This window comes from Equus asinus, chromosome 26 (genome assembly GCF_041296235.1).
Source record: "Equus asinus isolate D_3611 breed Donkey chromosome 26, EquAss-T2T_v2, whole genome shotgun sequence".
Lineage (NCBI taxonomy): Eukaryota > Metazoa > Chordata > Mammalia > Perissodactyla > Equidae > Equus > Equus asinus.
Genome location: NC_091815.1, coordinates 38,629,111 through 38,656,978, shown reverse-complemented (window position 1 = coordinate 38,656,978; position 27,868 = coordinate 38,629,111). Strand labels below are relative to the sequence as shown.

The window sequence follows — 27,868 nt, the reverse complement described above, 5'->3', positions numbered from 1 at the left end:
AAAAGTGTTTAACCCTGCCTCCCCTGTGTACAGCATGTATATGCTTGAATAAATTAATTGACCTCATCAGAATAGAATGATAACACTATCTTCTTTAAAGATTTGTTACAATGTTTTAATAAAATTCTATTCTTCATGCAAAAAATGTTCTATTTCTTACATAAGTACATTCATTTAGTCTGTTATAAAGCAGATATTAAATATCAAAATCTTGACTATTTTGATATATTTTTAACTAAAAAATGCGTCCATTATTCTTTTTTCAAAGGGCCTAAACAATTTTTGAAAATGAAATGTTATGCCGATTTATATTATGCCTCGTATTTTATGAGAAAATCTCCTTCTCTAATCTATCACCTTTTGTTCTTATTTCTTGATGTTGTTGAATATTTTCCATTCAGTTTTTAATTTGTGTATGGTAAAATTTACTCATTTGGTGTTCAGTTCCATGAGTTTTGATAAATGCACATAGTCATGTAACCAACACCTCAATCAAAACATAGAACAGTTTCATTCTCATGTAAGTGGTGTCAGTAGTATTTGTCCTTGAGTGTCTGTCTTATTTCACTTAGCATAATGTCCTGTGAGCTCATCCATGTTGTCACAAATGATAGGATTTCCATTCCATTCTTTTCTGTTGCCTTCAATCTTCAGCTTCAAATTCCGGAATTCCCCTTCTCCAGCCAGCCAATATCCATCCACTCTACCTGTCTAGATAGTCTCTACCAAAATGTCCTTATAACATTTTGAGGGAAGGCATCATTCCCATGCGTCTGTAACATCTTGCTCAGAAGCTTTCTTGGAGAGGAAAACTAAAGAGAGATGTTCACTCTTGACTGAGATGATAGCTTGGACATCAAACTCCTAGGCAGATTCTAACCTAAAATCAGAAACTGTGCTCCCCCTGTGAAAAGGACCATCCATTGGATTGCTTGTCTTGTCCTCCCCTACTGGGTGTCTCCCATATAGGACTCACAAAGGATAGGTTTCAGTGCTTCTTCTAGCTAACTTCCTGTTTTGCATGGTTTGGAGACCTTAGCTTCTGTAGACTTACAGGAAAGATGGGTGCAGAGAAAATAGCGAGTGAGATCCCAGGTGAGGATGAGGTCCCCACCCGTCAGAGTTTCCATGTCGACCACATATAGAGAGAGGGGACACAGCCCATGCAAGTGAGAAACCTGGCTATGTGGTATGGTTTTGGGTCACACTTGGTCTGTGGAAACATTTACATGCCAAAACACTTGGGAGGGAGGCCGGAGCAGCTCCTTCGGAGGAGACGATGGGGCTAGCTCAACTGTAGTTGAGAAAGATGTCTCTGGACCAAGAGGGAATCTTGTCTCACTCCTCCCACACAACATATCTTAATTTACTCATATTTGTCAGTCTAAACTCAACCCACAACATGAAGGTAAGGTTACTAGTGAATGGGTCTTTGGGTCAGGAGAGGGCTAGTTGTGCTTTGGGGATAAAGTGATCAGGGCAGAGAAATAGTTCCCCTGGAATGGTGATAAAGTTCTGCTACTTCTCTCCTCAGTGAGGCTGAAGTTCTATGTCAGTGACTGGTTGCCTGATAACGTGTTCCTGGGAAAATATTTAAAAAGTTGGGAGGAACGGCCCTGGAATTTGAGTCAACCCCCAGGTACCACCGAGGATGAGGCTAAGCTCTCCATGGTATGGCCCTCATTGGGTTTGGGTCTGGATTTTAGAGAATAGGTGAAGCCTTGGTTTCCTTATGGATTTTCTTTCTTCTTACTATTTTAATAATGTATATATGCATACGATTGTTCTATATCTCAACTCTTTGGAGGTGCTAATTCTTCCATTATACTTTGGGGTTCTTTGTTTCCTCATGAGGTTTGTAATTTTTATTGATGATAATTTACATTGAATTTTCCTGTCTATGGGATTCCAAAATATATTGTTATGTGTGCTTGTAGCAAAACAGTCATGTGCCACATAATGACGTTTTGGTCAATGATGAACTGCATATATGATGGTGGTCCCAAAAGATTAGTACCATGTAGCCTAGGTGTGTAGTAGGCTATACATCTAGGCTTTTGTAAGTACATTCTATGATATTTGCACAACAATGAAATCACCTGACAATGCATTTCTCAGAACATATCTCCGTCGTTAAGCAAGGGATGACTATAGTGTTGTCTTCCATTTGATTCTTCTAGAGTTCCCAGGTGTTTCAGCAGATTGTAACCAATTTTACATTAACTTATGGGTTTGGTCCCACATGTCTCAGGAACGAAATTCAATCTCATACTTTCGTGAAAGATGTCTGTGTTTTTGATTTTTCATAAGTCTTCTTCCAGACTTGCAGACATAGGCAAGTTTTCTTGTCATTTTCTGAGCTGGCGATTGGAGCAATTCTAGAGCTGCTTTTTCTAAGAAGGAAATCCTTCCAAAGACTTGGCATTACTCCAGTGTTTTTTTCTCTGCAATACTACCTCTTAGTTAAAACACTTGCATCATGAGGGCTTAAGAGCACAGCTATTTTCTCTGGAAGGTATTGAAACCACATCCTTAAGTCTTTAGAGATAATATCCTGTCCAGTATCTGTCTAGTAGCCAAGACTTTTGTCTCAAGAAAGTTAATCAAAATGGTTTTAAGTTTCCATTTCTGGGAGTGGGTAATTTGCCTTTTTATTTCCTCATTTAAAATTTTTTCCCAGTTTTATTGAGGGATATATTTATATATCATCACAATGTGGTATATATACATTGTAAAACGATTAATATAATGAAGTTAATTAACACATCCATTACTTTCCCTAAACAGAATTTTTTTTTTTTTTGTGGCAAGAACACTTAAGATCTCTTCCCTTAGCAAATTTCAAGTATGTGATACAGTATCAACTACCATCACCATGTTGTACATCAGATCCCCAGAACTTTTTCAGCTCAGAAACCGAAGTTTGTACCCTTTGACCAACATCTCCTCATTGCCCCCACCCCCCATAATCACTGATCTGCGCTCTGGTTCTATGAGTTCAATTTTTTTAGATTCCACATATCAATGAGATCATGCAGTATTTTTATTTATGTGTCTGGCTTATTTCACTTAGCATAATGAAGTTCATCCAGGTTCATCTGTGATGTTGCAAATAGCAAGATTTCCCTTTTTGGGCTGAATAATATTCCACCATATATATAATATAACAAATTTTCTTTATCCATTCATACATCAATGGACACCGGGTGTTTTCCGTATCTTGGTTGTTGTGAATAATGCTGCAATGAACACAGAGCTGCAGATATCTCTTCGAGATATTGATTTTATTTCCTTTGGATGTATACCTAGAACTGAGATTGCTGGATCGTATGGTAGTTCTATTTTTAATTTTTTGAGGAACCACTATCCTATTTTCTATAATGGCTGTACCAACTTACATTCTCAGCAACAATGCACAAAGTTCCCTTTTCCTTCACACCCTCGCCAACACTTATTATCTCTACCTTTCAAATACTAGTCACCTGAAAAGGTGTGAGGTGACATCTTATTGTGGTTTTGATTTGCACTTTCCTGATGGTTAGTGATGTCATGTACCTTTTCATGTGCCTGGTAGCCATTTGTTTATTTTCTTTGGAAAAACATCTGTTCAGATCCTTTGCCCATTTTTTATTGTGCTATTATTATTGTTATTTGCTATTGAGTTATATGAGTTCCTTATACATTTTGGATATTAATCCCTTATTAGATATATGGTTTGTGAATATTATCTCCCATTCTGTAGGTTGCCTTTTTGTTTGTTGATTGTTTCCTTTGCTGTACACAATCTTTTTAGTTTGATATCATCCCACTTGTTTAATTTTGCTTTTGTTGCCTGAGATTTTGGAGTCAGATCCAAAGAAATCTTTGACAAGATCAATGTCTAAGAGCATTTATTTTCTACTAGGAGTTTTGGAGATTCAGGTCTTACATTTAAGTTGGTAATCCATTTCATGTTAATTTTTGTGTATGATGTAAAATAAAGGTCCAATTTAAATCTTTTGCAAATATTTTCTCCCAGTCTGTGGCTTGTCTTATAATTCTTTTAGTGTTGTCTTTTAGAGAGCAGAAGTTTTTAATTTTACTGAAGTCCAGGTTATCAATTATTTCTTTCATGAATCACATCTTTGGTCTTGTGTCTAAAAAGGCATCACCATACTCAAGGTCATTTATGTTTTCTCACATGTTATCTTCTAGGAGTTTTATAGTTTTCATTTTACATTTCAGTTTGAGACCAATTTTGAGTTAATTCTTGTGAAGGGTGTAAAGTCTGTGTCTAGATTTGTTTGTTTATTTTTGCATGTGGATGTCCAGTTGTTCCACACCATTTGTTGAAGAGACTATCTTTGCTCCATTGTATTGCCTTTGCTTCTTTGTAAAAAATCAGTTGACATTTATGTGGGTTTATTTCTAGGCTTTCTATTCAGTTCCATTAATCTGTCTATTCTTTTGCCAATACCACACTATCTTGATTATTGTAGCTTTATAGTAATTTCTGAAGTTGGTATGGAAATGTGGGAGAGCAATGATCTCTCACCGCGTAATATTAATGATTCTTTAGTCCTCTCTTTTCTGCTTCAGAACTCACATATGTAGACCTTGGGTGCATGAGGCCACTCAGAGTGGAACACTTTACTCCAACAGTGTGTAAAGACCTGAAGATAGAATCATCTTTAGAGGTGTGGCTTGTGTTAACCAGACTTGAAAAATGTTTCCTGTGTATGAAGCACTATCCTGGGCAGTTTGCAATCGTTAATTTATTGAATCTTCATGATAAGCTGATGAAATTGGTACTATTTATTCCATCAGTTTGCAGGTGAGAAACTGAAGCACAAGCATGTTAAATAAATTCTATGTTTTATCCAGCTAATTAGAGGTGTTGTGTGATCACTTTAGGGGGCTATGCCTCTGAACCTGAGTGTCTTCCCTGGACACCAAACACTAACATCAACCATACCATTCATCTCACTGTTTGTCTTTGGTTTCTTACAGAGCCTTCTGTATCTATGTAGTTCAGCCAAGTTTCCACCTTAAGCTCACACCTGTACTCCTAGAACTATCCTCATAGACAGACAGAAAGCCATGTTGGAGATGATGGACTTCAAGTCATGACTTAACCAATTAAAGAGTAAGTGACACTGAGGATGTTGCTAATAATTTTTCAGTTTTTGGTACTTGAAAAAACCTCAACTTTATGGAGATATAATTGATATACAATTTACCCATTTGAAGTGTGTAATTCAATGGTTTTAAGTATATTCACAGAGTTGCCTAACCATCACTGCAATCTAATTTTAGAACTTTTTCAGCACCCTTAAAATAAACCCAATACCCACTAGCTGTCACTGCTCATTACCCCCTTACTCTTCCAGCCCTAGGCAACCACTCATATACTTTCAGTCTATAGACAATAAAGAACTTTCTAAAAATGGTGGAAAAATAGACATGGTATAAAATTTACCATTTTAACCATTTTTAAATGTTATTTTTGGTAAAAAAAAATGTAACATGAAATTTACCATCTTCACATTTGAAAGTGCACAATTCAGTAATGTAAAGTACATTCATATTGTTTCGAAGTGGATCTCTAGAATGTTTTTCATCTTGCAAAACTGAAACTCAGTACCCCAAAAGAGGAGTTGTCATTTACCGGATATAGAGGTTCATTCAAGCCATTTTAAACTGTGCAGTTCAGCAGCATTAAGCACATTCACATTCTTGTGCAACCATCACCACCATCTGAGTCCAGAACGTTTTCATCATCCCAAACTGAAACTCTGTACCCATATATTTGAATCATTATCCAAATCATGCCACTTCTGAGCCTCTGTTGGCTCACATGACATGCAGCTTGATTAAAATAAAATTCACAGGGTTACAGTATGCTCCTGTAAACAAATTGCCAGCATAAAACCTAACATAGAACAGAAGGTCATGGAATATAAGCCCCCATACTCTTTGCTCCTAAGCCAAACCTTGTACTTAACCTAAATCAATCCAATACATGAACTATCAAAGGCTAATGCACTCACTATTCAATGCCTGAAATTAAAAGGCAAAGTCAAATTTATTTTTACTGTGGTAAAGGACAGCTCTGCTGGCCAGACATGGTGTCTCTGAGCAGAGCCTACTGATGATTCTACATCCTATGCGGTTTTTTCTTTCTTTCTTTCTTTTTTTTTTTGGAAATGTGGATTTTCAGGGGCTCCTGTGGTTTGATATCATCTGCAAAAGTATATTTATTTGAAGGAGACTATTTTTTTTTTGTGAGGAAGATTAGCCCTGAGCTAACATCTTTTGCCAATCTTCCTCTACTTTATGTGGGATGTGGCCACAGCATGGCTTGACGAGCTGCGCTAGGTCCAGTGGGATCGGATGCTGCTAACCCAGGGCTGCCCAACTGGAGCACACAAACTTAACCGCTATGCCACCACGCCAGCCCCAAAGGGAGACTATTTTGATTGGTTATCACTCACAGGTGTGTTTAGTGGAGTGAACTCGTTTTTGTTTGGCTGACATTTAGAACAAAGAAGCAGTCTGATTGGTTGAATCTCCAAGGCATTTTCACTGGGGTGAGCGGTCATTGATGGTGAGTTAAAAACTGGTTGGGTGGCTCCTTGTCACGGGGCTACAGGACAATAACATCTTTTGCTAGGAGTGCAGCATGTTTTTATTCTCAGAAGCCTTTTTCCAAACAAGGCCCTGCCATCATCTAAACCACATAACGTGAGGCTGATCTTTTCCCTCTCCTGGAGTCAAACCCCATTGCATCTCTGGTCCAAATCCTGGATCTGATGTAAGGTCTCTTGTTAGCCCTCCTCTGAAATCATGGCTCTTCATTGTTTTATGAGGCCCAATCAGGAACATTTCCTTCGCCAACTTATTTATTCATAATTTCAAAAAATATTTCCAATATTTTACATTGTCTAGACCTCATGATGAATACTACAAAAAGACGAATCAATAGACTAAGTTGCTCAAAGTGCTGAGATAACCCAAAGGAGACTCTTGTTCTGGCTATTTTCACAAGTCTATCTACTGTGCTTGAGGCATGAGACAGTTTGAAATGTGTTACAGTTTCATAAGAACAGGAGAATATTCTTAAAAATGGGGAAAGCATGCATTAATGCAAGAATTTTAGTGTAGGGAAAACTAGAATAACATATGTATGGAATATGTGATATGCTGAGTGGACAGTATTAATAATTAATGGAATTCTAAGTGTTAAGGTGCTACATAGGAAGACGTAAAGGTATTCTGCTTTGCTGATGAATTCCGGACAAAATGAAATTATGGGTCAGGACTTCTACAGAGGATGGGTGAAAAACAGTCAGCAAGGAGAATTGACAATGCTTTGAATTATTTTTATCACAGGAAGTCAGTTAATCCAAGATAATAGTGAGAATTTTATTATCAGTGTCCAGGAAGGTGGGGTGCAAATATCCCAGATCCGTATAAGAAAATGCCATTTGATTGGCTTGAGAATGGATCCAAGCTTGTTAGTGCCACTTTCTTCCTTCTGTTCTCCAAGTAGCTTTGCCAGACACCACAAAATCCTACTCATCTGCCTTTAGCACCAGGTGTCTACCTGCTGGCTGTTGGGGGTTGGTGCAGAGGCTGTTTTTGGTTGGTCCAGAGGGTCTGTCTTACATTTTCTGTTTATCATAGCTCCATTCAGGCAAGTCTTGCCTGTCTTCCTTGTGAGGAACCTTATAGCTGTGCCAATTTTCAGCCAGTATGGCCAAGAGAGCCACAAGGACCAGCCCTGCCACACCCACTCGGATCAAATTCTCCAACTTGTGGTCTTGGTTCATGGTATCTAGAGACATAATTCAAAGGAGATGAACAACCATTGGTCATGTTCTATTCAAACTTCAACCCCAGAGGCCTGAAAAGGGATCTCATTTCTCTAGTTGTGGTCCCACTTGGACCCCCTCCTTGATGAGCTCATGCATTTGTGAGTGCCACACTTAGTCTGCAAGCCTAGGTCTAATGGTGAGGAACTGTGGTTCCCAGAAGGCCTTATAAATGGGGAAGGAGGTGGTTGTATGGATGTTCTGTTTGCTTTTAATTTCCTCCTCATACGGCGTTCTTACTGAATGTCTAAACATATACCAGCAAACCCCCCATATATCCAGAACTCTAAATTATCTCCTCTACACCTTCTTCACTCCACGTAACAATTTGTGTTCCTCTCTCATACATGACAAAGGGTACAGCACTGTAGGTATCTGGGAAGTAGGTGGGAGGAAATTTTCAGATAAACTTAGGTAAAAATTATCTCCATTATTGTGTGACTCTTCACTCTATGTTGCTGTTGTCTGAAACTTTAAAAAATTTCTTGATTTCTTAATTTTTTATGTGGACTGCATGGGCCTATGTTCCTCTCAAGGTGTAATAAAGTACTGTGAAATTACAATGTTTAGAATTCCTAGTAACTCTTTCCTGTTAAAATACGGAAATCAACTCCAAATGAGCTTGCAATTCCTAATTGCAAAATGCAAAATATTTTGAGTTTCTGAAGATAACACAAGAGATAATCGTCTTGGCACTGGAAGAGCAGACGGTTTCTAAAACAAGACACAGTGACTATCTACTCTAAAGGAAACGACTGATAAGTTCACTCCTCCTCCATAGATGCCCGATTGTCCATGCACCATTATTTGAAAAGACCATTCTAGCTGTGACTGTCATATTTGCTTAGCTTGTAGAATGACTAGACAAGGCGGATCTGAGAGATGAATGTGGTCACCCTGCTTAGCGATTGGCAGGGTTGCTGGGTATCACAGTTCCTCACCACTGCTTTTCTTGTCTATAACTCTTCTACCTCTGAGCAGAGTGATGTAAGCAAACAACATAAAAATGGGGCTTATGATAGAGTTTTTAAGAGTTCTCCCATGAACCATAAGTTCCTAGCCAGTCACTCAGAGTGGATCCCAGTATTGCAGGTTAGTGTAAGGATGCCCAGCTGCAAGTAAGCATGTGAAAAAGAGAAGTGAGTCAGTCTAAGGATGTATCAGATACCTATTGTCTCAACAATGCCCCTTAACATGATTCTGAGCACTTATTTTTCCTTTCTCAAAAGACCACGTGTTTTCAAAGGGTCCTGTCTAGAGAACTCTAGGAGAGGATGTTAAAGTCGAGTGTGGTGTGATTGAGAAGTGCTTCTCTCTTCACAGTCCTCTGAGTAGCGACTCTCTACTGCCCCATCGTTCTTTCTTAGAACACCTCTTCAGACTCCTGCCTGATGCCCAGGCCTTGGACAGCCAACTGGAGCCCCAAAGAGAAGGTCATTGGCTGGGTTGAGATACACATACCTTTGACCACAAGCTTCAGGGTGTCACTGGGGGCTGACCACACGTAAGGGTTGTCACTATACCAACCATAGCACCTGTAGTTCCCTGAGAAGCCAGGGGTCACAGGACCCAGAGTGAAGTTTCCTTGGTGTCCCTCATCTTGGTGTTGTGGCAAGGTGGCTCCTCCCTCCGTGGTCAGCGAAAATCTATCAAATGGGGTGTGTGGTGAACCACACTGGAGGGAAATATTCTCTCCTGGAATCACTTTAGAGTCCTGGTCAGTAGAGAGGAAGGGTTTGTCGTACAAGCCTAAAACAGAAGAGATTGAGCTGTTAGCAAGCTATTCGCAGTTATTCCCTTTTCCCCCTTCTCTGTGCTAAGAGAAGGGAAGATGCTGATGTTCCCTGCTGTAAAAGAATGGCAGCTGGGAATATCCCATTTCCCTACCACAGGACACATACTCTGTCCCAAGCTATTGCAGACAGAGTTGAGCAAACAAGCAGCCCATGGGGCTTAGATTAGATGCCATCTTCAAGAGATAGATCTGGTCTCTAAAGCCAGAAGATCCCTACCATGCTGTTCCCAATTACAATGCATGGGTTTTATTGTTTTTCCCACACCACCAAGCAATTCTGCAACACCAGACGGGTGTCCCACAATTCAACTCTGTTCTCACACTATCTACCCTGAGATAGTATAACATCCCACAGATTAGGGGCTCAGTCCCACAACTTACCCCCACCCCACTTGAGAACTCCAATTGCAAGTCCAGGACGTCACCTGTGCTTCTGATTGATCAGCTATAAATCAGAGGTTCCCATGACCCCCTCCTTGGGTTCAATTAATTTGCTAGAGTGGCTTTCCAAACTCAGGGAAACATTTTACTTATTAGATTATCAGTTTATTATACAAGGATATAACTTAAGTACAGCCAGATGGAAGAGATGCATAGGGTGAGTTATGGGGAATGTGCGGAGCTTCTGTGCTCCTTCCAGGTCACCTACTCTCCCAGCACCTCCATGTGTTCACCAACCCACACACTCTCTGAAGCTCATCCTTTTGGGTATTTAAAGAGGCCTCATTACACAGGCAGGATGGATTAAATCATTGGCCACTGGTGATTGAACTCAATCTCCAGCCCTGCCTCTCTCCCCGGGAGGTCAGGGGTTGGGGCTGAAAATTCCAACCCTCTAATCACATGATTGCCTCCGGTGGCAACCAGACCCCACCTTTAGGTGCTTCCCCAAAATCACCTCATTAATCTAAACTCAGGTGTGGTTGAAAGAGGTTTGTTATGAATATCAAGGCACCTTTATTGCTCTTATCACTTAGGAAATGCCAAGGGTTTTAGGAGCTCTGTGCCAGAAACAGGGACAAAGACCAAATATGTGTTTCTTATTATAAATCACAATATCAGAAGCCATATGTTGGAGAAAAGATGGGATAGTATCCAGAAGTTTGAGGAGCTATGTCAGGGGCTGAAGGAGGTGACAATGTATAAGAAGAATGTCAGTAGGTAGAAGAACCTGGAAATCTGGGGTGCCCCTTTTTAGAAACACAGAGTGTGGGTCACCCTGAGGACAGAGCTTAAAGCCGAGGGCTGGATTCATGCAGCAGAAGCACAACTCCTCACTCCTTAGGTACAGGCTGCATATAGTGATTTCCTTTCACAAAGAAACGGTAGGTAGGAGGAAGAGTAACTTTACAGTGGAGAAACCTGACACACACTATCTCAGCCAGGGCCTCAGGGTCAACATCAACAGCCATATTCTTTTGTAGAGTATGTACCCTTGATATGAGGCCACAAAAATGGCACTCTGCCTCTATGTTCTTCCTCACGATAATCCATAACCCCTGTCTTATCATGAGTAAAACATCAGGAAACTTCCAACAGTGGGACATTCTACAAAACACCTGACCAGTGCCCCTTAAAACTGCCAGGCTTGTCAAAGACAAGGAAAGTCTGAGAAACTTCCATGGCCAAGAGTAGACTAAAGAGGCATGACAACTAAATGCAATGTGGGATAGGATCCTGGAATAGATGAAAGACATTAGATAAAAACTAAGGACATGTAAACAAACTATGGACTTTGGCTCATAATACTGTATCAATATTGGTTCATTAATGGTAAGGAATGTACCCTACTAGTAGAAGATGTTAATGATAGAGAAAACTGGGTGCCGGGTATATGGGACCTCTCTGTCATATCTTCTCAATTTCCCTGTAAATCTGAAACCGCTCTAAAAATGTTATCAATGAAAAAAACAAGAAAGAAAAAGACCCTGAAGGCCCCCTCACCTGTCACCACCAGCTGCAGGGCTTCACTATACTTTGACCATCTGTATGCTTTCCTGTATCGGCACTGATAGCGCCCTGCAGTCTTTGTATCCATGTGGTTAATGATGAATTCAGCCTCCTTCTGAAATCCATATTTTTCCTCCACCATCTTGTTTGTGGAGTTTCCCAGGATCTCCAGTTGGTACAGGAAAGACTGAGGAGTTCCCTGGCACAGGATCTTCACAGACTCATTCAAGGGAATCACAGAACTGGGTACGGCAGATATGATAGGAATGGGAAAATCCTCTGGAAGAAAATAGAGCCCAGACTCAGAAGGCCTGCCATGGGGAAACTACTTCTTTCCTTCACTGTGAGGGAGAACGCAAATAAATTAAATTGCGAAGAACCTATAATTCCTTTCTTTTTTAAACAGCTTTTTTGGTATTTCCTAATGGTGGTAAAATAAAATGTGTTATACAAACATAAAATTTACCATTTTAATAATTTTTCAAGGGTACAGCTCAGTGGCATTAATTACATTTGCCATATTGTGCAATTATCACCACCAGCTATTTTCAGAATTTTTCATGACTCCAAACAAAAACTCTTTAACCATTAAGCAATAACTGCCTATTCTCTTTTTCCTCAGTCCCTGGTAACCTCTAATCTACTTTCTGTCTCTATGAATTTGCCTATTCTAGGTACCTCATATCAGTGGAATAATACAATATTTGTCTTTCTCTGTCTGGCATATTTCACTTAGCATGATGTCCTCAAAATTCATACATGTTGTAGCATGCGTCAGAATGCCCTTCCTTTTTATGGCCAAATAATATTACATTGTATGTGTAGACCACATTTTGTTTATCCATTCATGTCAATGGATATTTGGGTTGTTGCCACCTTTTGACTTTTGTGAATAATGTTTCTATGAAAATTGGTGTACAAATATGTGTTTGAGTCTCTGCTTTCAATTCCTTTGGTTACATAGGTGGGAGTGAAATTGCTGGATCATGTTTAGCTTTTGAGGAACCAAAGGACTCTTTGAGGAACTGAATTCCTTCCTTTTTATATATTTTTTTTTTATTGAGGTGAAATTCACATAACGTAAAATTAACTATTTTTAAAGTGTATGGTTTAGTGGCATTTAGTACATTCACAATGTTGTGCAACCACCGTCTCTATCTAGTTCCATTTTCATACCCCCGAAGGAGACCCCATATGCATCAAGCAGTCACTCCCTATTTTACCCTTCCCGCAGCCCCTGGCAATCTCTAGTCTTGCGTGGTGTTCTGTTGCCATGGTAATCCTTATCACTATGCAATCCTGTTTTTCACTCTAAAGCGAGGGTGCTGAAGCTTGGAGAAACCACGCCAATTGCTCAAGACGACAAACTGAAGAGTGGTCAGACCTGATTTGGAAACTAGGAATATCTCACTTAGATTCGGTGCTTTTTCCTCTGCAGTTGAGGAGAGCTCTCTATCCTGAAGCAGTTAGAGAGTGCAGTGTGAGGGACAACTAACACAAGTGTCTGATGAATATGATGATTAATTCTGTGAGAGAGAGCCAGAAGGCTGGGGCTTAGAAACTAAATAGCTCTAGGAGTGGGATGTAGGACAGAAAGGGATTTGGGAAAGTTTTGGGATATAGGAAGGTGCTGGTTAGCTTCTTGGCACCAATCCATTCATGCTCAGTGGCTTTGAGCAAGTAATGTTGCATTTTGAAGACTTCTTTCAGTTTTAACCCAGATATAGTGTATAGGGGAGCTGGGAAGATTTAGGGAGACACTTACCTTCTTGTGCCTGAATTTTCATGCCTAGGCAGAGCACTGTAAGAGAGAGAGCCATGAAAAAGCAATTCTCCAATTGCCAATCTCTATTATAGCATACCGGGGGAAGGGACTCTCAAAACCTGGTTCCTCTTGTCATGTGTATTATTATTATAGACCTGATAGTGATGAGCTCAACAGCAGCTCTGTGAATGAGGATAAGAAGGGAGTTTGCCATACCAACAAGGATTATTGTCAAGCAAGACAAAACCCTGAAGAATTTCCCTGTATTGAGTATCATTCACTCACCAATACACCCACACATTTGTTCTTCCAAGATATGTGAAGAGATGCCTCCATTAACCCAGGTGCATTGTTTATCTACTATCATGACCTAAACCAGTGGTTCTCAACAGTGGGCAATTTGGCCTCCCAGGGGACAATTTAGCAATGTCTGGAGACATTTTTGTTTGTCACAACCGGGGTGGGAGGTACTATTCGTAAGTAGTGGGTAGAGGCCAGGAATGCTGCTAAACATCTTAGAATAAACAGGACTGCCCCCAAAACAGAGGATTATCTGGTCTCAAACGTCAGTAGTACTGAGCTCAAGAAATCTGACCTGAACAGACTTTGTTAATACCTTTAAGGGAATGATGATATGGGAGATGTCACATACTAATTAAAAAATACGTAAGTATGTAATTGTAGATCATGATATATGGCCTGTGGTATAAAGACAGAACTCAGAGACCTGATAACAGACATAAGGGTTCAGCTGATATATGAGGATGAGTAGGAATTGCCTAGGTGATGTGGATAGGTGGGTTTGGAGCATTGCAGATAGACAGGAAGTGAGAAAAGGCCCTGAGATAACAAAATGGAATGAATGAAGGAAAAACTAAATTAAGGTCAGTGTGGGTGCAGAGCAGACACTCAGAGGGAGAGTGGAAGACGTGCTGGAGGAGTAGACACAAACCACTGTGGGCAGGACTTGGGAGACCTGGAGAAGCAGCTAGGTTTATCTGAAGATAGACTCCTGAGGAGTTTCAAGAGGCAGATGAACAAGTTTGTATTTTAAAGACAAAAATAATCCAGGCTACAGTTTTTAGATGAATGGCTATAGGGTTACACCCATTAGAAGGCCAAGGCAGTAGTTGGAGTGACAGAATATACAGAAGTAATTTAGTATTGCTTAGTGCTTTGTACTGTAGTTAGTATGGGAGAATACACAGATTCTACAGTAGCATTGGACTAAGGCAGCGTTCCTTTAAATGAAGCAAAGTGGATAGACTGAGGAGAATTAGTTGTGAAAGCAAGTAGACGTGACATATGGGAGGATTTGGGCAATCACAGAGGGCTCCCGACTTCCTCATCCCTGCAGTTGTCAACATCCAGTAAAACACACGTCTTTGGTGGACAGACAGCCTAACAGAGGCAAAGAGTCCATCTATGTCTGAGCATGATGAATTTTAAGGGGTTGGAGATATCAAAGTGAAATAGAAATTATGCAAGGAGAACATAGCAGAAACAATCAGAATGGGGGATATAATTGGAATTCATCTTGGCTTTAGACTATCCCTTCATCCCTTCTACTGCCAAGCTGCCAAGAGGGTACAGGAGAGCTTGGGAGATTTAGGGGAACAATTACCTTCCTCCACCTGAATCTTCTGGCTCAGACAGAGATTAAAGAAAAAGCAATCCTCCAGTTACCAATCTCTACTAGAAATCACCCTAAGTAATAGCAGACAGGGTGTCATTTTTTCTTCCACAGTGAAGATAGCTTTGAGGCTCATCTTTTAGTTTTATCTTCTAGATTCTAACCCCTAAGGCTCTCATCTACAGGAACTCTGGAGCCATCCTACACCCCCAGACAATGTGGCATGGGTTGGATGAGCCCCACAAGGTCAACTTGACAACTTGACCACTGAGCCCCACAGTTTGGCTTGGCCTTGGTTAGAGGCAGTTACAGACATCTAGCCAAAGACCATCTCTCCATTAAGGAGATTGGAATCTCCTTGGCAACCACTAAAATCACCAAGTCCTTGCGTTAAGAGGGACCCTGACTATTCTGGGATTCCCTCATCTTCCCCTCTAACCTGCTTGCGTATTAGGACTCACCAAGACAGATGAGGGTAATATCTCTGGGGGTCATGATTCTGATACAGCCTCAGCCCAGTTAGCCTCTTGTTGGCGCACGTTAGCAGGATGGCAGATTCTCATAAGACAGTAAGATCTACAGGAAATATGAGGTCAGAGACCCTAGTCAGAGAATTTCTACATCTATTGCTCCACAAGAAATGATTTCTTCTCAAAGAACTTAGTTCCGGGTAGCTCTTGGATTGGATCCAAGAGGAGACCAACCTTCTTCCTGTTTATGTTTCATATTAGAAGTGAGTGTTTTCTTCAACCAATGTCTGATGGGGCTTAAATCCTTCATTGGACCAGACCCCACATCTGAATGGAAGGGCCTGGGATAGAATATAAGATGAGTGCTATATAGACAGAGATTTTTCTTCACTGGACCATCAGTCAAAAGCCATGTGGTCTTGCCTGTTATGGACCACACGTCCTCTCTGGAATTCATGTACCCTAACTCCTTCACAAACACTTGTGCCCGATCAAGCAGGCAGTGTAGTCTTCTACTGGGATTATCTCAATGCCAGCACATAGAGGAATTTTCTCAGGAGGTTTCATCATCTCTAAGGAAAGAACCTCCTATATCTATATTTATCTATATCAGTAATTCATGGGTGGATAGAGAGTATAGGATAGATAGATAGATAGATAGATAATTTGGTTATAGTCTCCTGAATGTTACTATTTCTTCAAGTATGGGAAGTCAGATATTTCAAATCACACTTTCTATTGATTGTCTTATTTTAATTGTAAAACATCACTCTTTTTTCCAGCTTTATTGAGATATAATTGGTGTGTAACATTGCATACGTTTAAAGTGTACAACATCTTGATTTGATACATTTATATATTGCAAAATGATTTCCACTATAGCCTTGGCTAACACCTCCATCACCTCACATAATTACCATTTCTTTCTTTTTTTTTTTATTGAGTTATTGATAGGTTACAATCTTGTGAAATTTCAATTGTACATTCATGTTTGTCAGTCATGTTGTAGGTGCACCACTTCACACTTTGTGCCCATCCCCCACCCCACCTTTCCCCTGGTATCCACTAAACTGTTCTTGGTCCATAGTTTTAAATTCCTCATATGAGTGGAGTCATACACAGATTATCTTTCTCTCGCTGGCTTATTTCACTTAACATAATTCTCTCAAGGTCCATCCATGTTATTGCAAATGGAATGATTTTGTTCTGTTTTGCAGCTGAGTAGTATTCCATTGTATATATGTACCACATCTTCTTTATCCATTCGTCTGTTGATGGGCACTTAGGTTGCTTCCACGTCTTGGCTATTGTAAACAGTGCTGCAATAAACATTGGGGTGCACAGGACTTTTGGGATTGCTGACTTCAGGCTCTTTGGATAAATACCCAGTAGTGGGATGGCTGGATCGTATGGTAGTTCTATTTTTAGTTTTTTGAGGAATCTCCATACTGTTTTCCATAGTGGCTGCACCAGTTTGCATTCCCACCAGCAGTGTATGAGGGTTCCTTTTTCTCCACAACCTCTCCAACATTTGTTGCTATTAGTTTTAGATATTTTTGTCATTCTAACGGGTGTAAGGTGATATCTTAGTGTAGTTTTGATTTGCATTTCCCTGATGATCAGCGATGATGAGCATCTTTTCATGTGCCTATTGGCCATCAGTATATCTTCTTTGGGGAAATGTCTGTTCATGTCTCCAGCCCATTTTTTGATTGGGTTGTTTGACGTTTTGTGATTGAGTTGCGAGAGTTCTTTATATATTAAGGATATTAGGCCTTTGTCAGATATATGACTTGCAAATATTTTTTCCCAGTTAGTGGGTTTTTTTTTGTTTCAATCCTGTTTTCATTTGCCTTGAAAAAGCTCTTTAGTCTGATGAAGTCCCATTTGTTTATTCTTTCTATTGTTTCCCTTCTCTGAGAAGGCATGGTGTCCGAAAAGATCCTTTTAATACTGATGTCAAAGAGTGGACTGCCTACGTTTTCTTCCAGAAGGCTTATGGTTTCAGGTCTCACCTTTAGGTCTTTAATCCATTTTGAGTTTATTTTGGTGAATGGTGAAAAAGAATGGTCAATTTTCATTCTTTTACATGTGGCTTTCCAGTTTTCCCAGCACCACTTGTTGAAAAAGACTTTCTTTTCTCCATTGTATGCCCTCAGCTCCTTTGTCAAAGATAAGCTGTCCATAGATGTGTGGTTTTATTTCTGGGCTTTCAATTTTGTTCCATTGATCTGTGCACCTGTTTTCGTACCAGTACCATGCTGTTTTGATTACTGTAGCTTTGTAGTATGTTTTGAAGTCAGGGATTGTGATGCCTCCCGTTTTGTTCTTTTTTCTCAGGATTGCTTTAGCAATTCGGGGTCTTTTGTTGCCCCATATGAATTTTAGGATTCTTTGTTCTAATTCTGTAAAGAATGTCATTGGGATTCTGATTGGGATGGCGTTGAATCTGTAGATTGCTTTAGGTAGAATGGACATTTTAACTATGTTTATTCTTCCAATCTATGTACATGGAATGTCTTTCCATCTCCTTATGTCGTCATCCAATTCTCTCAGAAAGGCCTTGTAATTTTCATTATATAAGTCCTTCACTTCCTTAGTTAAATTTACCCCAAGGTATTTTATTCTTTTTGTTGCGATTGTGAATGGTATTGTATTCTTGAGTTCTTTTTCTGTTGGTTCATTACTGGAGTATAGAAATGCTACTGATTTATGCAAATTGATTTTATATCCTGCAACTTTGCTGTAGTTGTTGATTACTTCTAACAGTTTTCCAATGGATTCTTTGGGGTTTTCTATATATAAGATCATGTCGTCTGCAAACAGCGAGAGTTTCACTTCTTCCTTCCCTATTTGGATTCCTTTTATTCCTTTTTCTTGCCTGATTGCTCTGGCCAGGACCTCCAGTACTATGTTAAATAAGAGTGGTGATAGAGGGCATCCTTGTCTCATTCCTGTTTTCAGGGGGATGGGGTTCAGTTTTTGCCCATTGAGTATGATGTTGGCTATGGGTTTGTCGTATATGGTCTTTATTATGTTGAGGTAGTTTCCTTCTATGCCCATTTTGTTCAGAGTTTTTATCATAAACGGCTGTTGGATCTTGTCAAATGCCTTCTCTGCATCTATTGAGATGATCATGTGGTTTTTATTCCTCAGTTTGTTGATGTGGTGTATCACGTTGATTGATTTGCGGATGTTGAACCATCCCTGTGTCCCTGGTATGAATCCCACCTGATCCTGATGTATGATTCTTTTGATGAATTGCTGAATTCTGGTTGCCAAAATTTTGGTTAGAATTTTTGCATCTATGTTCATCAGTGATATTGGCCTGTAGTTCTCTTTTTTCGTGGTGTCCTTGTCAGGTTTTGGTATCAGCGTGATGTTGGCCTCATAGAATGTGTTAGGAAGTGTTCCATCTTCCCTAATTTTTTGGAATAGCTTGAAAAGGATCGGTATTAAATCCTCTCTGAAAGTTTGGTAGAATTCCCCAGGAAAGCCCTCTGGTCCTGGGGTTTTATTCTTTGGGATGTTTTTGATTGCTGTTTCAATCTCTTTCCTTGTGATTGGTCTGTTCAAATTGTCTGCCTCTTCTTGAGTGAGCTTTGGGAGATTGTAGGAGTCCAGGAATTTATCCATTTCCTCTAGGTTATCCATTCTGTTGGCATATAGTTTTTTGTAGTATTCTCTTATAATCTGTTGTATTTCTGCAGAGTCTGTTGTTATTTCTCCTCGCTCATTTCTGATTTTGTTTATTTGAGCTTTCTCCCTGTTTTTCTTTGTAAGGCTGGCTAGTGGTTTGTCAATTTTATTTATCTTCTCAAAAAACCAGCTCTTTGTCTCATTGATCCTTTCTACTGCCTTTTTCATTTCAATAGTATTTATTTCTGCTCTGATTTTTATTATTTCTCTCCTTCTGCTGACTTTGGGCTTCATTTGTTCTTTTTGCTCTAGTTCAGTTAGGTGTGCTTTAAGGTTGCTTATTTGGGATTTTTCTTGTTTGTTAAGATGTGCATGTATTGCGATGAATTTTCCTCTTAATACAGCTTTTGCTGTATCCCATATGAGTTGGTATGGCATGCTATCATTTTCATTTGTTTCCAGGTATTTTTTTATTTCTTCTTTAATTTCTTCAATGATCCATTGCTTGTTCAGTAGTGTGTTGTTTAGTCTCCACATCTTTGTGCCTTTCTCAGCTTTTTTCTTGTAATTAATTTCTAGCCTTATAGCACTATGATCTGAGAAGATGCTTGTTATTATTTCATTTTTGTAAAATTTGTTGAGGCTTGCCTTGTTTCCCAAAATATGGTCTATCCTAGAGAATGTTCCATGTGCACTTGAGAAGAATGTGTATTCAGCTCCTTCAGGGTGGAGTGATCTATATATGTCTATTAAGTCCAATTGTTTTAGTTTTTCATTCAGCTCCACTATTTCCTTGTTGATTTTCTGTCTGGATGATCTGTCCATTGATGTGAGTGGGGTGTTGAGGTCCCCTACTATTATTGTGTTGTTTTTAACATCTTCCTTTAGGTCTGTTAATAGTCGCTTTATGAATCTTGGTGCTCCTGTGTTGGGTGCATAGATATTTATAAGCGTTATTTCTTCTTGATGAAGTGTCCCTTTGATCATTATATATTGTCCCTCTGTGTCTCTCTTTACCTGTCTTATTTTGAAATCCACTTGGTCTGATATGAGAATTGCAACACCTGCCTTTTTTTCCTTGCTATTTGCTTGAAGTATTGTCCTCCACCCCTTCACCCTGAGTCTGTGTTTGTCCTTGGGGCTGAGGTGTGTTTCCTGGAGGCAACAAATTGTTGGATCTTGTTCTTTAATCCATTTTGCCACTCTGTGTCTTTTTATTGGAGAGTTCAATCCGTTTACATTGAGAGTGATTATTGATGCATGTGGACTTCATGCTGTCAATCTGTCGCTCATTATCTTGTTTTTCTGTGTTTCTTTTCCTGTGTGCTTTAGACTACCCATTTAATACTGCAATTTCTTATGCTGGGTTTCTTAGATTTTCCCTTATCTACAATTTGTGACTCTGTTCTGTACTTTATTTTAGTGCCTACCTTGAAGTTTGTATTTAGAATCTAGTGTATAATATAGTCTATTCTCTGGTGGTCTCTTACTTACTCGACCAATACTGATTTAGACCCTTTGCTCTTCTCCTCCTAAATCATTATTTTCATTTTTTATTCCAACTCGTCTTATTAATTTGTAGTTAGAGTGCTAAGATCGTCCTTGTTTTGGTAGTTTCCTTATTTTTACCCTAATGCTATAGTTGAATATTTGCTGTCCTGTTCTGGTTCTATCCATTGGTCTCCCTAGTCTGTGGATTGTGTCCCCTTTCTCCCTTTTTTCTTTTTTCAAGTATGAGAGCCTTCTTGAGGATGTCTTGTAATGGAGGGCTTTTAGTTACAAATTCCCTTAACTTTTGTTTGTCTGGAAAAGATTTAATTTCTCCCTCATATCTGAAGGAAATTCTTGCTGGATAGAGTATTCTTGGCTGAAGGTTTTTATCCTTTAAAGCTTTGAATATATCACTCCATTCTCTCCTAGCTTGTAGGGTTTCTGTAGAGAAATCCGCTGAGAGTCTGATAGGGGCTCCTTTATAGGTTATTCTCTTTTTTTTTCTTACTTCCCTGAGTATTCTTTCCTTATCATTCCTTTTTGCCAACTTTACTACTATGTGCCGTGGGGTAGCTCTTTTTACATTGACAAATCTAGGAGATCTAAAACCCTCCTCTACACACATTTCTCCGTCGATCCCTAGATTTGGGAAGTTCTCTTCAATAATTTCGTTAAGCACACTTCTGCTCCATTTTCCTTTTCCATATTCTCGGGAATTCCTATGATCCTTATGTTCTTACTCCTCATTGAATCCATTATCTCTCAGAGATTTTCCTCATTTTTTTTAATTCTTAGTTCTCTTTCTTCCTCTGTCTGGCGCCATTCAGCCTGTCTCTCCTTGATTATGCTGATTTGCTCCTCTAGGTTGTCTACACAGGCATTCAGGGAATCCGTATTCTGTTTTATCTGGTCCATTGTGTTTTTCATCTCAAGTAATTCTGTTTGATTCTTCTTTATGATTTCAATCTCTTTTGTGAAGTAACTCTAGAACTCGGCTTGTTTCTCTATCTTTCTCTCTACCTCATTGAGTTTTTTGATTATAGCTGCTCTGAATTAATTATCACTTAGTTTACCTAATTCCAAGTCCTCAGGACTTAATTCTGTGTTTTTATTGTTTTCCTTCTGGTCTGGGGCTTTTATAAATTGCTGGATGGTAGAGGAGCGGTTTTTTCTCATGGTGGTAGAATTCAGTTGCAGTTACAGCCTGTCGCCACTAGATGGGGGTCGAGAGCAGCATGTTAGCTCTCCGCCTTGGGGCAAGATGGCGGCGCCCACTGGCTTTGCTGGGGGGGAGGGGCTGTTACTCACACGTGCAGGTCTGGGTTCAGATCAGTTCTGTTCTCTGGTCTCCCAAGGCCCTTGATTTATGGGGTCCCCGCGGACGGAAGCTTTCCCCCCATCAGCGGGTCTCCACTGAACCAGCGGCAGGAGTCCTGGATGATCCCCCGGTCGCGCGGCCCCGCCCCCGCTCCTTCCCGACTCGCGCAGCAGCCATCGCAGACTCTAGGGGAGGGAGCGATGTTCTCTCCTACCGTTCCAGCGCCTACGAGGGTGTAAGCAAGGTTATGATCTCCGCCTTCTTGGTATTGTAGGTCTCTAACGAGCTGGCATTATGTTTATTCTCTGAAATTCAGTTCTTCCAATCTTTTGTTGTATTTTGGAGGGGAGAGAATCCCGGGTCAGCTCACCCTGCCATTTTGCTCTGCCCACCTCTCATTTCTTTCTTTTTTTTTTTAAAGATTTAAATTTTTTTTTTCCTTTTTCTCCCCAAAGCCCCTTGGTACATAGTTGTATATTCTTTGTTGTGGGTCCTTCTAGTTGTGGCATGTGGGAAGCTGCCTCAGCATGGTTTGATGAGTAGTACCATGTTGGCGCCCAGGATTCAAACCAATGAAACACTGGGCCACCTGCAGCAGAGCGCACGAACTTAACCACTAGGCCACGGGGCCAACCCCAAGCATTTATTTCTTGTGGTGAGAACATGGAAGCTCTACTCTCTTAACTTTTAAGTATATGTTAATTATACTCACTGTGTTGTACATTAGATCCCCAGAATTTACCCATCTTATAACTGGAAGTTTGTGCCCTTTGACCAACAGCTCCCCATTTCCCCCATTCCCCAGCCCCTAGTAACCTTGTCTTCCAAGTATTTTGAAGTCCTGAGCCTCTTCCATCCTTTGGAAGGCAAATCAGCTCCTGCATTCACTATTTCACTTTGTGCAAATTTAAGTTGTGTCTTTTTTTCATAAATTTCCATATACATACTTTCAGTCCTCTGGAAATTCATTGATATAGACTGCATAAAATTGCCCACATTCTAATATTATTTCCTGTGGTTTAGGCCTTCTTTCTTTTTTCCCATTTGAATGAAGCTTGAGTGGAGGGAAGAATGATGGTTGTGTTCTTAGTTGGGTATTTAAAATAAGTAGAGGAGTAATGGGAAAATTCATGGATCATAGAGGCAGAATGACCTGATTGAAAACACTATTGTTATTGCTTAAAAACTAAGTGGCTTTCTAGGGGGGAGGGAAGGTTAATTGGTTGACTTGCAGGAAAAGACCTGAGCCACATTTATTAACGAGCAGGAACGCATTGTGTTAACTCACCACAACATTTGGGGTGAGGTTTTACTTGCATTATTTCTTCTTGTGGAAGAGGAATGTTAAAGTGTTTTAGAATCTTTCCCACAGCTTCTTTGCTCTTTCTTTCAAATCTATTTTGGCCCATTAATTTCAATTGCATTAGATTCTGTTCTGCCTTGAGTCTAAATGAATAAAGATGAGACCCAAAGTATAGGCCCAGACTTATGGATGGCTTTCTAAGCTCAACCCCAAGCTATAGCCCAAGAGTCAGCAAATTTTTTCTGTAAAAGGCCAGAGAATAAATATCATAGGCTTTGCAGGCCATCCAGTTTCTCTCACAACTAATCAACTTTGCTGTTGCAGTGTGAAAGTGGCCATTGGTCGTAAGTACACAAATGAGCACGACCATGTTCCAATAAAACTTTATTTCCAAAAATATGTAGGGGGTCATATTTGACCTGTAGGATGTAGATTGCAGACTCCATGCTCTAAAGCCAACTTACTGGACTTATTTTCTATTGGACTTATTATATAATAAATAAATAAATATTTATATTATATACTATATATTATATTATATATAATATATACTAATATAAATAAATAAATATTTATTATATTTTATTGGACTTATTTATTGGACTTATTATATTATTGGACTTATTATCAGGAGGTTAGGGGCTCTGTTAATAATAACAGCTGGTCTCTGCTGTGGTCTTTGAATGAACACCGGTCCCTACGCAGCCTCATGGAAAGAAGTGACTGTAGTCTTTGTAAGCATCAGGTACACATGTTGACTGACTTTTAGGGTCATATTTATACCATCAACAACCCTTTCGCGAGTTCTGACATTTCTCAGTACAATAAAGGGAAAAAAATGACTAAGTGGTTTTGGGCAGGTGGCTCTCCCTTGCAATTTCCTTATGTATGAACCATATCATTTTAGGAAGTTTTCCTAAGTGTTTTTGAAAAACTTCTAAACCTCTTAGAATGTCTTCCTAGTGAAAGAATCTTTGGTTAAATAAATCTACCACTGCCAATATATGAAATAGTATTTTCTCCCATACGTATTATTGACATTGCTTCTGTATTAGTTTGCATCTGTTACTGTTGATGCTATTTTATCTTTTTTTTCTAATGTTGATGATTTGTTTCTTCTCTCAGAATACTTATAGGATGAATTATTTTTTATTTAAGTTGAGATGACTTGATTCTTATTTTTAATTTTTAATTTGTTTATTTTTTGGATTTTTTTTTTTTACTGCAGTAACAATGGTTTATAACAGTATACGGATTTCAGGTGTACATCATTATATATTTTGAATTCCGTGTAGATTACATCATATTTGCCACCCAAAGACTAATTACAATCCATCACCACACACATGAGCCTAATCACCCCTTTCACCCTCCTCCCTCTCCCCTTCCTCTCTGGTAACCATCAATCCAATCTCTGTTACTATGTGTTTGTTTGTCGTTGTTTTCGTCTTCTACTTATGAGTGAGATCATAGAGTATTTGACTTTCTCCCTCTGACTTGTTTCACTTAGCATAATGCCCTCAAGGTCCACCCATGTTGGAGATGCCTTCATTCTTATGTCTGTCTCTATATAGATTCTTGGATCACTTTGATGGAGACTTCTGAGAAATGACTGCATTTGCACTGGGAAGACTTTATATTATCCTCACCCCTTCAGCTAAGATCAGCTCCTTACCAGGGATCTGATGGGACCCCAGGATGTCTGTGTGTTGGGGTGGAAGGCAGATTGAGAAAAGATATTTTAGGAGTCAGAAGAAGAAGGATTGTGAAGTTGACCATTTCATGAAGAGCAAATAAGTGCCAGGTTTTGTTTCTGGGGCTTTTCAGTTTTTATGATCCCATTAGACTCTGACAAAGCCACCCTGTGGGGGAGATGGTAATGGCACCAAATTAAGGAGATGCAGCTGGGACTTAGCGAGATATCATGACTTAAAGGGAGGCAGAAATTATGACTCCAATGACTTTGACCCTCTATTGTGCCACTCTGCCTCCTGGCAGATGCAGAACCCCCATTTAGGACCAAGGTCACCACCCATACTCCTACTTGGCATGCTTCTCTCTTCTGCCAGCATTAGCCACAACTTGATTTTAAAAATAATGAAAATGAGTCTTTAAGAGAAATGGCTTTGCCTAAGGTCCTGCAGCTAAGAAAGAACAAAACAAAATCTAATTGCTAAACATTCAAAAAGTGTCCATCTCTAGAGTACGTCTTAGACCCTCCAGGGAAGGTGCTAGGATTACTCTATCCTGGGACAAAATGAACATGACAAACACATTTTTGGGTTACATTCCAATGAAATGTCTTCTTCTTGGGGTACCATATTGCATGCCTAGGTGGAGAGTAAGAGTTTTGTGTTCAATCCTGAGAAAGAGAAGCTCATGCATTAATGGCGTCATCCATTCCTTGTCCTGTCCTTTGGTATCTGAACAGAGCTCCTATTCTCACTCTCCAATCTTTTGTGTATATTTTTTGTCTATTACTATCTTTTTTTCACTGCTTGATTCCCTCTGCATATGTCTCCCTTTATCTTTCTCTCAGCATCAAGTTACCTCTCGCTCTTTATCTATCTGATTTTGAATTTTTGCCTCTGCTGGCAATATGCTTCTGTGATGGTTATTTTTTTAAGTTATTTATTTATTTTTTGAAGATCGGCCCTGAGATAACGTCTGCTGCCAATCCTCCTCTTTTTGCTGAGGAAGACTGACCCTGAGCTAACATCCGTACCCATCCTCCTCTACTTTATATGTGGGATGCCTGCCACAGCATGGCTTGATGAGTGGTGCCATGTCTGCACCCGGGTCCAAACCAGCAGATCCTGGGCCGCCAAAGTGGAATGTGTGAACTTAACTGCTGTGCCACTGGGCTGGCCCCTTTTTAAGTTTTTAAAGTCAAGTTTATTGAAGCATAATTTTCTTTCTTTCCTTCTTTTTTTATTGTGGTAACATTGGTTTATAACATTATATAAATTTTAGGTGTACATCGTTATATTTCGGTTTCTGTAGATTGCATCATGTTCACCCCGAAGACTTATTACAATCTGTGTGATGGTTATTTTTGTGTGTCAACTTGACTAGGCCATGGGGTGCCCAGATATTTGGTTAAACATTATTCTGGGTGTGTCTGTGAGGGTGTTTATGGGTGAGATTACCATTGGAGTAAAGCAGATTGCCCTCCCTAATGTGGGTGAGCCTCATACTAATCTGTTTGACCTGAACAGAATAAAAAGACTGATCATCCCATGAATAAGAGGGAAACTCCTTCTGCCTGACTGCTTTGAGCTGGGACATCAGTCTTTTATGGTCCTCAGACTCGAACTGAAACATCAGCTCTCCTTGGGTCTTGAGCCTGCTGGCTTTCAGACTGGAACTTATACCACTGACTCTCCTGGTTCTCAGGTCTTTGGGCTCAGACGGGAGCTACACGTCAGTTCTCCTGGGTCTCCAGCTTGCTGACTGCAGATCTTGGACTTTTCAGCCACTGTAATCACGTGAGCCAATTCCTCATAACCTCTCTATCTCTCTCTAATTAAACATCTATATCCATCCTATTGGTTCTGTTTCCCTGTAAAACCTTGACTAATATAACCTTCATGTTCCCACCTCTACTGGCCAGGAATCCACTTAAGACAGGGCTTATAATAGCCATTCTATGACCCAAGGAATTAAAAGCCATGGAGCTCTAGGAATCACATTGATTCCGGAGTCTATATAGAGGCAGGTGGTAAGAATAAACATATCTATTGGTGCCTGAATATTCTATCGTCTCAGAGCTAATGGAAAATTTGCCTTAAAACTGCCTAACTGGTTATTAACTGGTGATTAGTAGCTTCCGTTCTCCTTGTATGGTGCAACTATATTGAACCCAAGCTGTGAGTGGCAGTGGAGATCCACAGCCCTATTTGGGCTACCATGGTGCTCAGCTATACCTGTGTGGAAGACTTATTCTAATTGCCTAAGCAAGAAGGAGGCCTTTGCTTTGAGGAGGAGGGAGGGGGACTGCTCCTCTACCCACCGACCTCAGAGATACAGAAGGAGAGTGATCAGTTAGGGTCTTTTGTCTCTTGCATTTTTAAAACCAACTTATCCCAAATTAGAATATACATAGGCAGCTGGTGGTATGCTGAAGAGTACACTCCACCTTGGAGTAAGCATGGCACATCTTCCTGAAAATGATGTTGAGCCTTAGAGTCTTGAGAAATGCTAAAAGATGCTTTTCTTTGTTAATGTCAAAAGATGCTATTCTGATGTGTGAAACATTTTATATTTTGTATCAAAGAATAAATGGAAGTGTGGCTTAAGACATATATATATATTTATGTATATATATACACATCTATATCTTGTATATGTATATGTATGCATCTTATATATAATAATCTTGTATATGTATATGTATGTATATATATTTGCATGTGTGTATTCCTTTTACATACATGAATATACATACATATATAGCCCTCTAAGAAAACATGGCTCTGTCATTGTAAAAAATGAGCCTGTCTCAGGATATGCCACATGTTCCAGGTGTTCATGACACATCAACCAGCTGGTTCTATTGAGGTGGTGACAAACATTATATCCTAGACAAGGGTTTCTCAACCTTTGTACTATCAATATTTGGGGGCTGGATAATGATTCTCTGTGGTGAGGG

The 27,868-nt window shown here is 39.7% G+C and overlaps 1 protein-coding gene across 2 annotated transcripts; it reads right to left on the bottom strand.

The window, feature by feature from the left end:
- Positions 1–6,181: 6,181 nt before the first annotated feature.
- LOC123281242 (immunoglobulin alpha Fc receptor-like) lies at positions 6,182–15,627 on the bottom strand. 2 transcript variants are annotated; one of them, XM_044759948.2, is made up of 5 exons: positions 15,458–15,627; positions 13,364–13,399; positions 11,593–11,877; positions 9,315–9,602; positions 6,182–7,816 (listed from the first exon to the last, which is right to left on the bottom strand). In XM_044759948.2, the coding sequence occupies exons 1-5, from the start codon at positions 15,489–15,491 to the stop codon at positions 7,644–7,646; spliced, it is 816 nt and encodes a 271-aa protein (XP_044615883.1). In that variant the 5' UTR covers positions 15,492–15,627; the 3' UTR covers positions 6,182–7,643. The 2 variants fall into 2 exon arrangements, with proteins under 2 accessions (XP_044615883.1, XP_070354357.1); XM_070498256.1 differs by lacking the exon at positions 13,364–13,399 and having other exon boundaries at positions 15,458–15,584.
- Between the last annotated feature and the right edge of the window lie 12,241 nt (positions 15,628–27,868).

Coding starts and splice junctions, on each gene's coding strand:
- LOC123281242 (XM_044759948.2), bottom strand. CDS start 15,491: ATGACCCCCAGAGATATTACCCTCATCTGTCTTG. Junction 13,400..15,457: donor TATTACCCTCATCTGTCTTG/GTGAGTCCTAAT, acceptor TCTCTCTTACAG/TGCTCTGCCTAGGCATGAAA. Junction 9,603..11,592: donor CCTGCAGCTGGTGGTGACAG/GTGAGGGGGCCT, acceptor CTTCTGTTTTAG/GCTTGTACGACAAACCCTTC.